At 39.1% G+C, this 13,126-nt stretch overlaps 1 protein-coding gene across 1 annotated transcript in view; it reads left to right on the plus strand.

The window, feature by feature from the left end:
• Positions 1 to 13,126, plus strand: part of celsr3 (cadherin, EGF LAG seven-pass G-type receptor 3) — a 108,056-nt gene that overhangs the window by 59,994 nt on the left and 34,936 nt on the right. The window contains exons 12-16 of the mRNA XM_086159992.1: positions 621 to 790; positions 894 to 1,079; positions 2,070 to 2,180; positions 2,313 to 2,481; positions 12,028 to 12,169. Of these exons, the coding sequence (XP_086016118.1) occupies positions 621 to 790; positions 894 to 1,079; positions 2,070 to 2,180; positions 2,313 to 2,481; positions 12,028 to 12,169 (778 nt within the window). The remainder of the gene's footprint in view (positions 1 to 620; positions 791 to 893; positions 1,080 to 2,069; positions 2,181 to 2,312; positions 2,482 to 12,027; positions 12,170 to 13,126) is intronic.

A 13,126-nucleotide genomic window follows, 5' to 3' on the forward strand; every position in this document is an offset into this window, starting at 1 on the left:
AGATGTGGGTCATAAGATTAATTTATTTTGTGCAACAAAATCTGTACCATTGCTTTATGCGTTTCAATTTCTCCATTGATATGTTTTGTAGAGATAAGAAGGAAAGACTGAAGAGGATTAGAAAGCGGCAATTCTATTTTAGTGAGACAGCGGCTGCATGCCATTATACCCACCTAGACATCATATCAGAGGAACCTTAACACACCATTTGATGGCCAAAACAAAACCTATATATGTCATATTGAGGTGCATTAGATGAAAAGATGCACATTAAAAAAAAAAGCATACATTTGTATGGAAGACCATTTGTACAGACTGAATCTATATTTCTGCATCCTACAAATTAAAGATTTAAATTCATTTTGTTGATAAAAATAGATTTGTAACATAATTAATCAGATTTTAAATATGTGTTTGTTTGTTTTTTAAATCGTGGTTTATGAATTAGTCTGCCTTCACTTCATGTTAAAACTAGATTTTGTGAAGTAAATGTGACCTATTATCAGAGGCAACTTTAAATTAGGTCAACAAGCCACTTGAAAGCTGTTACTAGATTAAATGTTAAGAAAATCTTAGAAGTTTGGCAGTCAAAAAAAAACCTACTGTTTTTGACTACTCAGTGATGCCACACCCCCATCGCTTCCTGGGCAACAGTGCCCTGTGGTGGGATCTAAAGAATGACGTAACCATCTCCACACCGTGGTACCTGGGGTTGGTGTTCCGAACCAGAGCACGAGAAGGAACACTGCTGCAGGCACAGGCAGGACAGTATACTAGCATGTTATTCCAGGTAGTTACACACACACACACATACACACACACACACAAAACACACATAAGCACCTGTGGTGTACAATTGTTTAATTGTACTTGTGATTTGTGGCTCCTCCCAGGTGATAAATGGTCAACTAGTGTTTTCAGTGACCCGTGGTTCAACAAGGCCTGTACGTTTGCGGTTGGACCAAGTTCAGGTGGCAGATGGCCGCTGGCATGACCTCCAGCTGGAGCTGCGAGACGTTCCTAGTGGACGCGAGACGCGTTATGTTGCCACGCTACGTCTTGACTTTGGACTTTTTCAGGTAAGAGATAAAAAAAACATTTGTGTAATTTTCTGTTTTCCTTTAATTTTCAAACTGCATAGACAGCATGGATTCACATGCAGATGGAACAACGAATTCTTAACAGCACCATCATGCATCTTTTAACCAAATATGATGTAATCAAAACTTTGTTGGTGTGGCTAACATAAAGCTACTTTTCCTACTCATAAGGCTATATTTCCACTTAAGTTTTTAATTTACATATTTTAATTAGTTATAGCGACTCAATGACACACACACACACACACACACACACACACACACACACACACACACACACACACACACACACACAGGCACACCCACAAACACACCGCAGAGCCTACCAGGCAGTTCTCAAAGTATTACTTGTAACAAACAGAATCAGTGACAGAGAACGTGCATAAGGGCATGAATTTTTGAATAGCCGTAGCTACACTTTAGACAGTAATTTCTGCTGGAATGGGGACATGTGCAGCTATTATCAGCCAGCCTTGCATTATAGCTGATAAATCACCTATAAATAAGACTATTGGATTCTGATTTCATGATAGCTGCCAAGTTGCCTCTCTATATTGCTTCATTGTCAGAGTTCCAAGAGGATTTTTAACCTACTCCAAAATCAATTGTGTGTTGTCATTTCGTTTGTGTTTATATCAACAACGCAATCATAAACTGCAGCTTGAACAATATTGACGTCTTCTTAGATCCGTTACAATACTGTCACTGGGAGTGACTTTGTCCGATGCCAGGCATACACAAGCCTACTAAATCTGGATCCTGAAACAGCAGACTTCGTCGATATTTAAATTCTGATGTAATAACATAAATAAATATTATGAGTGTGTGTGTGTGTGTGTGTGTGTGTGTGTGTGTGTGTGTGTGTGTGTTTGTGTGTGTAACGCAATATGAGTAAAGCTATTAATTACAATAACTGTTTTCCTCATGTCTTTGCCCCTCTCCCTTCCTCACTCCATCATTCAACATTAGGGAACAGTGATTGTTGGAAGTGAGATTCATGGATTAAAAGTGAAACATCTGCACGTGGGAGGAGTGCTGGGCTCAGGAGAGGTTCAGAGCGGCATACGAGGATGTATACAGGTGAGAGGAACTGGGGAGATAATTGGAAGTTGGAAAATTATTATGTGAAAGGCATGATTTTACACAGACAGAGGTCATAATTGCTAAATTATTCTGTCAATTCATTCTTATTATATTCTTTTCTGCTCACAGGGTGTTCGCCTAGGTGTGCGGCCAGATGCCCCTCCCCTTCCCAGACCATCAAAATCCATCAAGGTGGAGGCTGGTTGCAATGTCGGCAACCCCTGTGTTTCCTCCCCCTGCCCGGGCCACAGCCACTGTTCTGACCAATGGGAGCGACACACCTGTATCTGTGAACCTGGTGAGTAGAGCGAGAGATGATGCAACTGTGACAAATGTGCTAATGTAATCTTGTGAAAGAGGTAAGATGAAGAAATGGATCTCACTTGTTGTGACTGACCTTTGCAAACTTGAGGTTCATTGATCAGACATCATTTGATTACCAGTAAGTTCTCATTCATAATACAAAATAACGCATAGTTCAGTTAAAGTAGAGCTAAATGGCCCAATTAAAGAGAACAATTTTCACATAACACAACAATAAGTTAGCTGTGCTACTAATTTCAATCATTAATATTTCTTAATCGTTACTTACAAGTTACTAACATTACTGACGGCGTTTAACTCAAAGCCATTAATAAATATGAGTATATTATATGATTTAAACATTTGCTGATGACATATATTATAAGGCTATCTCATGAGGAAAAAAATAATTCTGTTGGAATTCTCTGTTCCTGTAGATGTGCTTGACATTAAATGTTTTTATTTTAACTGATGACAGCTGATCAAGTGTGTGAGAGCACACTGTTTGTGGTGTGTTTGTGAACAGACAGGTGAAGTGATCACTGACCCTTTACTAGTGTATTTGCATATATAAACATATTTGGCTTTTAATGAATAATTTGAATTGTGTAGTCTCGACTTGCTCAGTTATTTCTTTGGCCAGCAAAAAATGGTCTAAAAGAAAACATTATGTAATTGTGTTAAAAAATATATCAGATGACATGGTCTTGATTCAAGTAATGTTTATATCTTTGTCATGTGTGTTGAATATCTGGATTATGCTGCCTTTACAATAAAGTATAGCTTGGGGAAATGAAAAATGTACCATCAAAAAGAACATGTATATCAGAAGAAGTCAGTACCAAAAGAACTAGAAGCTGCATATCTTAAGTACATCAGAGAGCTGCTCTTGGCTCACTGTACTACTTAGAATTACAATTACTTACACTTAAGCATCCAACCTTAACAGTGACAAAGAAAATTTGACATTGCTGTATGGAAAATAAATAAAAAATTGTGGAGTGCTGGCAGTATTTGTTAAACATTTTGTTTCTGCCATATTCGTTAGAGAATAAAACAGCAAAAATACACTAAGGAATAGATACAAACCGCAATGCAGATCTTGAATAGTGAAGGTCGGGAAACATAAACAAAACTGAAATGTATTCCTCCAGCTGTGTTGGTCACAGACTATAGTTCCTCAGGAGCATGAAGAAAAAGAAATTGCATTTTAACCAACTCTTGTATTGAATCAAATACTTTGATTCACTCATACTGAAATGCAATATGTTAAACTAGTTTTAGTAAAAGTCAGGGCTCTATTTTTACCTTCTATGTCATCTTCTTAAAATATAGTCACCCTCTAGGGAAAAAAGGGGAACATTCCAGGGAAATAAACAAGTGAAAAAAATCTAGTATGAACATTTTACACAAGTTATTCTGAACATTGATGCTCTGAGTGAGCCTAGAGTATGTAAACAAATGTTGTTATGAAATGCTTGCAAACAACACTGCCAGAAGTCTTCACACTTCACCTCTGACATGAAATGAGTGGGGAAAGCAATGTTTGAGAGGAATCATCGTAATGTGGCCATATCTATCCACGGGTGCAAGTACTACAGCTGGTTTAAACAGATATTTGGTAATGCAGAATGCGATCCCATCCACTTGAAACTGAAAGGGGGAAGCTTTGGGGTTATCTTCCCTAATCTCCATAGTCAGGTGAACATAATGAAGCAAAATTAATGTAAAGGGGAAGAAGCTTATTAAAAGCGGAGTAGAGGAGCAGAGGCATTGGAGAAGACAAAGAAAACATATAGACACAAGAGGAAAGAAAAGGAACGGGGTTGTTAATGATTCATTAAAAGAGGGAAAGAACATGGACGATAATACAATAAATTGGGCTCTAAAAGTTTTGAAGCCAAATGGAGAGATGAGAAAAAAATGAGAGTCAGAAAGGCAAACAGCCTGAAAACACTGGTGACACAGTTGCCAGATGGATCTACAGAGAGAAAAATTAACATGTTGAGGCCCCACAACAGAGAGCAGGAGCAAAGGAAAGGATCTATATATAACGGCTGATGAGAGTTGAGTTGAGTCGAAGATTTAGTGAGAAATGATGATTAAACAAACATAAGATTGAAGAAAAGCTGTGACACGAATTTGAATACTTGGTAAAAGAATATCAACCTCATTACAAAGAGAATGTGTTGTCAAGCTACACTTAAACAGGATACCGATGCCAGACAAATTGGCAATGAGGCAATTACTCCTTGTGCAATCTAAAGATGCAACTTTTCTTTTATAAAGAAATCAATTTCTTTCGTAAACAGCGAAATCAATTTCCTCTAAAACAATCTTTCATTTATTGAAGGTCGGTGTTTTTAACTCTTATTTATCTTGTCATTGTTTGCAATGCAAATGGACAGTGAAGGCAAATCACGCATAAAAATGATAAAAATCTACATAGAACATAGAAGAGGACAGTTCAAGCTATTGGATTTTTATTCCGGGTTTCAGGTCCCTTGTTTATGTGTACAAAATTCAATATATCTCCCAAGTTAAAGATAATACTAATTTATTTTTCACTTTTAAGTTATTTAAACTAATTTTGAACAGCTCCTTATTCTTTTACAGCGGTTGAATATTCCAGAACCATCTGTTCATGATCTTCACCTCAATTAAGGGGAAATCAACATAGTGGGATGAAACTGACTTTCATTTTCACAGCTTGTGGCAAAGCCAAAGTCAGTCTTACATATGCACTTGGGTTGACTCTCAGCCCTTTAAACAGCCATGCTTAACTCTGGAGAAAGTGGAAGAGAAGTTGTTAATAAAAGAAAAGTTGAGAAGTTGAGAGTAAAACCTTCAAGCGGAGATGAGGGGAGCAACTGAAGAATGTCTAAGTGTGTGTTACATAGAGGATATAGTGTGTTGAAGTGAGAGCACCTCGGGCCTGGCAGCAAGAGAGAGGAAGCAAAGACACGCTGATAACCCCATAGCATCCTGTACCAGCCCTTGAGCAAATTCAAGTACCTTGACTTATTCTATTGCAGCACAATCTTGTTCAAACACACACACAAACACACGCGCGCACACACACACGCAGCTTGATTCATTCGCACATGTATACGATCAGACTCATTTAATACTACCTGCATGCACATATTTACAGTAACCACACACAACCACAACTCATTTAAATTATCTTTCATCAGCACAATAGGCATTAAATATGGAGAATGTTTTACAATGGAAGCAGCTTAGAGACAAATCAAAGTTTAATAAAAGCGGAGAGAGAAAGGGCGAAGAGAGGTGCCATCTGAATAATTCTCTTTCATGTGTGTTTGTGCGTTTTGGATTTACTCTGATGCTGAAACTAAGCTAACATGTCTCTCATGCAACTGACAGCATGTTTGATTGGTGCAACACAAAATCCTGGAAAATGCATACACGCAGAAATACACACAATAAGCTCCTCATGACAAAGCAAAGTACAGAGGTACCTGCTCTCTTATGTGTTTTAGATGAATTACTGTACGAGTACTGTGTGCGTTTGTGCTTCATGTTACACTTAGTAGACTAAATTACAATTGTAAATGGGATTTAATTCCAACATGATTAATTTTATCTTGCTCTCCTTCTTTTGTGCTCTGACCTGTTTAAAAATAACCAAACACCAGGGCACTGAATGACACAGTATTTTAAGTGAGTCTGCATTTTTTTTTTTTTTTTTCAAAATAATATAATAGCTACTTAAAGTAGTAAATGCCAAATGAAGAAGTTCCCTGCACTGCAAGGCCCATCCCATCATGCAAGTGCAGGGAGCTTCAAGCAGTTTTTAAAAGTTGATTTTCTATGTTCCATTCTCGAATAAACCCAAGTCCTTAAGGGGCTGACTCAAGGTGAAGCTGTAGACGAATGATATATGCCTCCTCTTCCAAAGGTGTAATGTAGGTGTCAGTGTTTCCATCTACACTGAATAAGTTTAAGGATCACTAACAGTGATCCAAAAGAAAGCAACATATTTTTTGATATGTATTTTATTGATTTTTGTTTACTCAATCATTCTAAATCTGAGGGATCACTCGAAAAATCTCTCTCTGCTAATCTACAATGATATATCTTGGTACATTACGTGACTTGGAAAGCTAGACTAGAGTTGGAAAGCTGTGATAACAGACCGAGAAACAACAAACAAACAAACAGAATGACAAGGACAAGGCTTGTTAGCAGTGGGGTTATGAAATGTAGCTGCTTTAAGATCCATTTAGAACGACAAAATGATTTCAATGTGCAATTACAGCCAACAACTAAACAGTGTCTTTTCCTTCCTAGCCAATGCTACTCTCATATTAACCTAGCTGTTGTAGACATCCAAAAATACTGCAAATAAAAACTGCGTTCTCTCTACATTCTACCTCAGGTTTTAGGTTGATTTTGATTTCACCCTGGAGGCGCCAATAGAATTTCATTCACTGATCTAATCTGTTGGATTCTTGATTAAAATGTCACTTTGGACATTCTAATAACATTTCTATTGTTCATGAACTGTATGTTATATTTCATTAAAAAGTTATTATCTATAAATCAAACCAACCCTTCAATCCCTATTCCTTTTTTAAAAGCCAATTATAATTACAATGCAAATTATAAACTGATCGTGAAAGTTCTTCTATATATTAAGGGTATAAATACTGTTCATTTTCTAATCACAGTGGGTCCATCTTCTCTCATAGAAAATTAGGACAGTTGAGGTGGTGAAATTAAGCTAGAGAGTGAACCAGGTCAAACTTTTGTCGTAATTTCCATTCCGAGAAAAAGGCCATTTGGGCCATTTGAATTTGTGTTGTCAATGTTTTTCATACAAAAGCATATGTTTTTGATATTTCATACTTTTTTTTTTCCTACAAAGCAAAAGAACACAGTTGGAAACGTATTATAAATTAACGATTCAGTGACTAGAATAGTCACTGAAGAATAGAATAGGTCTGCTGTGAAATGTAGCCCTGACCAGGCATCAGGATGTTGCACTGGAGGGCTGTGAGTGAAACAAGATTTACAGAGAGGTACCTATCCCTGAAACTCATGAAACAGAATCCATCCATCTTCTACTGCTTATCCGAAGTTGGGTTGCGGGGACAGCAGCCAGAGTAGAGAGACCCAGACTTCTCTTTCCCCAGTAACATGGTCCTGCTCTTCCGGGGGTCCTGCCCTTCTGGGGGGATCCCCTGGCATTCTCAGACCAGCCGAGAGACATAGTCTGTTTAACAGGGTTCGGCACCCCATATTCCTGGAGCACCCCTCATAGGACTGTCCATGAGACACGTTTGACTGGTTGAAGAAACTCCCATGGACCCTGCTGAGGGTATAGGGCTGGTCCACTGTTCAACGACCAGGACGAAAACCACACCGCTCCTACTTGAGCCGAGGTTCAATGACCCGGCAGACCTCGCTCTGAAGCATTGCATGTTCATACGATGAAGGAAAAAAAGCCATAGTTGCACATGAACTTCTCCACGAATGTTAACCTTCATTAAAATGGCCACAACTCCGTCGTAACTACGTCGTATGTCCATGCGATGCTGCCGAGGCGAGTCAGCCAGGACAGCCCCACAGCATCTGGAGCCTTGGGGAACCCAGGGCGGACTTCATCCGCCTCCAGGGCCCAGCTACTGGAGATCTTTTTGACTGCTTCAGCAATTTCAGCCCCGGAAATAGGTGGGCCCAGTCGAGAGTCCCATAGCTCTGCTTCCTCATTGGAAGGTGTTTCAACTGGATTGTGGAAGTATTCCTTCCACCAATCTACACAACACTAGTTGAGGTCAACCGCCCTGCTCGCACTGTACACAGTATTGATGGAGCACTGCTTCCCCCCCTGAGCCACCGGATGGTGGACCAGAATATCCTCAATGCCCTACGTAATTTGAAAATGAATGAAAAATACAGTACATATGTGATGTTCCACAATTTGTTGTCACAGGCTAAAGTCTCAAGCTATTTACGAGTTTGTATGTGTGCACGTCTGTTTGTTTGGCTTTCTGTTCTTTCTGATATTGTTGAGACTAAGCCTATGCCATTAGAAATGTCTGGAAAAACCACCAAGGCCACTGCTGCTTCTTTGTCAGTTGCCATGGTGAAAGTGTAAAGATGTGTAGGGCAGATGGAAAGTGATTTTGTTTGTGCGTGTGTGTGTGTGTGTGTGTGTGTGTGTGTGTGTGTGTGTGTGTGTGTGTGTGTGTGTGTGTGTGTGTGTGTGTGTGTGTGTGAGTTGGTGTCTGTGTGTGAGACAGAGAGAGAGAGAGGGGGGAAGAGAGAGAAACAATAGTCATTGAGAATGGCTGATTTTATACACAGGGATCATGAGATAAGAAAACAAGAGACAGACTGAAAGCAGCATTTGTTTGTATACAACCACTCAGTCATACCTTTGAGTTCATGTATGAAAAGAGAGCTGAATGGTTTGATTGATTACTCTTGCTTTTTGTTTGTGCAATTACTGAAACATTTGTTAGAACATGGTAGGCATGAGAACAGAATATTGGAAATGGAAAAAAAAATCTGATAGGGTTTGTGTATAAGAAGGGAAAAGCAAGACCTGTGTGTGTAGTTGTATCCAGTCTATGTGCGGTAACTTCATGAAAGACCCGAGTTTTGTAGAGTGATAGAAACTTGTGTGTGTTTCTTCCCCTGCAGCCAAAGCCTCTGTATTTTCTGCAGACAGTTCTCCTTTTTTTTGCTTTTGGTTTTTCCCTGTCAGTGGTTGCCACAGAAAATCAACCTCCTCCATCTAACACACCTCACCACTGTCTCACAGCTTGCATACATATCCAGCATCAGTCTAACATACTACTCTGCCACTCCAGACTTCCTCATACAATACTACAACATAGTTCCACTCCCGGCACCCTTCTGCACACCCCCCTTATTCTTAAAAATGGGCACCATCACAGTTCTTCTCTATTCCTCAGGCATCTTCTCACTATCTAAGATCCTGTTGAATAATCTAGCCAGAAACTCTACCGCTGACTCTCCTAGGCACTTCCATACCCCCTGAGGTGTATCTTCAGGACCAACTGCCTTTCCACTCTTCATCTTCTTCAATGCCTTCCTCACTTCACTTTTACAAATCTCTGCTACTTTGTGGTCTAAAATAGTCACCTCTTCTACCCTTGAATCTCTTTCATTCCCCTCATTCATCAGCTCTTAAAGTACCCTTTCCATCTTCCCATCACTCTTCTAGCATCTGTCAATACATTGACCTCTCTGTCCTTAATCACCCGGACCTGCTGTACATCATTTCCATTTCTATTTCTCTGTTTTGCCAACCTGTATAAATCATTCCCTCCCTCCTTACTGTCCAGCCGAGTAATCGTACGCCCTTTGTTTTGCCTTTGCTACCTCTTTCTTTACCTTACGGTGTATCTCCTTGTTCTCCTATCTGTTCTCTTCTATTCCCTCATTGTCCCACTTCTTTGCTAACCGCATTCTCTGTATATACACCTGCACCACCAAGTCTCCTCACATTAGCTATAGTTGTCCTGGAAGCTCTCCCTGACCACCCAGAGCCTTTCTCAACTCCTCCCTGAAAACTGTACACCACCACCATCTGCTCTGCCTTTCTCCTCTTGATCTCCCTTGTCACCAGAGCCATCCTACAAACCTCCATCCTATGCTGTCTGGCTAAACTCTCACCTTCAACCACTTAGCAATCACGGATCTCTTTCAGGTTACCTTGCCTATACAAGATGTAGTTTACCTGCATGCTCCTACCTCTGCTCTTTAAAGTTACCCTATGTTCCTGTCTTTCTGGAAAAAAAAATTCATTACAGCCATTTCCATCATTTTTGCAAAGTCTACCCCCTTCTGTCCCTCTGTGTCCCTATCCTGGATAGCAAACCTGCCCATCACTTCTCCATCACCTCTATTGCCTGCACCAACATGTCCATTGAAGTCTGCGCTATTTATCACTCTCTCATCTCTGAGGATGCTCTGCATCACTTCATCCAACTCATTCCACAATTTCTTTCTTTAATTCACATCCCACCTGTGGGGCATAGCTGCTAACAATATTGAACATCACACCCTCAATTTCCAATTTCAGACTCATAGGTCTATCTGACATTCTTTTCACTGTAGACATTTCTTTCTAAATGTTACCCCATAACAAACGTTAAACTGCTTCGTTGATGAAATGCCGTACAATGAAACACTACATTTTGGTTTCCGTCAAAGCTTTGTACAGTTATGATTATGCAGCTTTTGACGTTTTTGTATGTTTTCATTGATGCATTTCTCATGACAGTAGAGTGGCTAGATTCCTAGACGCATTTGTACTGATATCTATAACATTTTCCAATTAGCTAAAATTAATTTTTCAATGACACATTAAAGATGTTTAATCACATCTTTGTTAATGCATCCCGATGTGATGTTGAACAATGAAAATGTTCTAAAACAAAGACAAAATATTTGAGGAGTCCCAAGCATTGATTTTGCTTTAAATTACATGTGGAAATCTCTGATGATGACAGAAAAGTGCTCTTAAATACATACGCCTGTCAGATTCCCAGGTGTAAAAGCATGAGTATCATTGTTTCTGGCCATTTTTTCTGTATTTCCAGCCACTGTATTTCCTGCCACACTTTTCATCTGCTAATTTCTTTGGAGGTAACCTGAATGATTACTGATCATTCTTAAAACTTGATATTGAGCTGTTGCATAGATACATAAGAATTTACAAAGTCTGATTCCAAGTACTTAAAGAGAAAAATGTCTTGGTTTGTTCCTTTTTATCTGGAAATAGGTTGTGTTTAATTCATTTAGGTTCACATCTGCTTTTGTGTGTAAGACTTTGTTTAGTGATCAGACAACAGAGGGGTTTGCTGGGCTTCCTCACTGTGTTATAAGTTGTTTGTGTTTTCTGCTGGGTGCCCAGGTTTGTGCTCATCTGTGCTTGCTTTTTATATTGTGTCGTAGCATTTAAAAATATGTATGTTGGTGAGCATAATAAGTCATAAGATGTTGCAGTGCGGGCTTATTCAAAAATATAATACAATACTCAGAATTCTTAATTTTTCTCTTTTTTTTCAAATCAGAAAAAAAAATAATGCTTTTCTAACAGTTTTCCTGACTTGATCACAAGCACATTTTTCCCTATATTATTTTTATATAACTTAAAAATATTAAAAATAGCTTTGGAAATATTGAAATATTTGAATGTTGTTCCATCAGAGTACCTTGTATTCCCTTGTAAGTCCCTAAATTTGCTTGATTAATTGGCATAAACAACTAATAATATTGTAAGAAAAGGAATATACCCTTGATTTAAATAAGCAGCTATTCCACAGGTGTATTTTAATATTTATTGTACCCTTGTATAAAATCTTCAATTTTTTTAGATATTTATTTAGTTTGTTTTGTTTTCTTCAAAACTAACAAGACATCTTCTTAGACTGTGCACATTGAAAAGGAGAATTAGTCCAAAAAATGGTGATAGATTATAATGACACTGCAACCAAAACCACAGTGCTATCAATTTTTTGCTTGCTCTTTGTTGCAGGTTACTATGGAAGAGGCTGCACTGATGCTTGCCATTTAAATCCCTGCGAAAATGAGGCTCAGTGCCACAGGAAGCCCAGCTCTTCCCATGGATACATCTGTGACTGTGGAGACAACCACTATGGACAGTACTGCCAACACAGGTACAAAAAACACACATCCTCTGTTGACAGATTTAATTCAGCATCATAAGTATACCTGTGAGATGCCAGTGCCTAGAGTTTTTTAATGCACCTTGCAGTCCAGCTAAGTTTCACTCAAAAGTGTTTACGTATTAGTAGCTTTATTCTTGTTGAAATCTGCTTGTCATGCAACTGGACTTGAATTTCTTAACTTGAAGATGTTTCACCCCTCATCCGAGAGCCTTCTTGAGTTCTAATTACCCATGGGGAGTTTCTGAACATAACTGCTAGGTGTTTTAGGTGGGTCTAGGTTTTGGGGGCTTGTTGTGTAGGTGGCTTGTTATCATGTAAATTCCATTTGCATCACAAGTCACCATAACCTAGACCTGGCCAAAACTGCAGTTATATTCGAAAACTCCCCACAGGCCATCAGAACTGAAGAAGCCTCTCAGATGAGGGGGGAACATCGTCAAGTGCAGAATTTTAAGCCTAGTTTCACGACAAGAAGATTTAGACAAGAATTCACCATGACCTGGACGACTGAGAACCTCCTCAGACTGTCAGTAGCTTTAGTTCAGCCATGTTGTCCCACATCTCCTGCCTTGCATGTAACCCACTGTGAGATGAATGCAGATTTATCGTGATAATGTTTTGCAAATACAGTAGATACACGTTGCACATACACATACGTCAGGGTTACTCGTGTGTTGGACTGTGTGAAGCAGGCTTGACCTCAAACCTGATATTCATTCTTTTTGGCTTCCTTACCCAGAAATCCAAGTCACTTAACATTTATAAATTAAGATAATTTCTTTGTGAGTGCCTGGCACAGTCATGTGGGTTTTAAGCACACACGGACGTTGTCAGGTGCAGATAAAGATCTCACCCTCTTTTAATTTCCCCTGATGTGCCAAACGTCCGTCTCTTTCTCCTCAACTTTAATTAGCCTTCCGAGGGCACTGTTTTCGGGATCTTGGA

The sequence above is a fragment of the Fistularia commersonii genome, chromosome 14 (genome assembly GCF_037954325.1).
Source record: "Fistularia commersonii isolate RoL2024-O1a breed Wild chromosome 14, RoL_Fcom_v1.0, whole genome shotgun sequence".
NCBI classification, from domain to species: domain Eukaryota; kingdom Metazoa; phylum Chordata; class Actinopteri; order Syngnathiformes; family Fistulariidae; genus Fistularia; species Fistularia commersonii.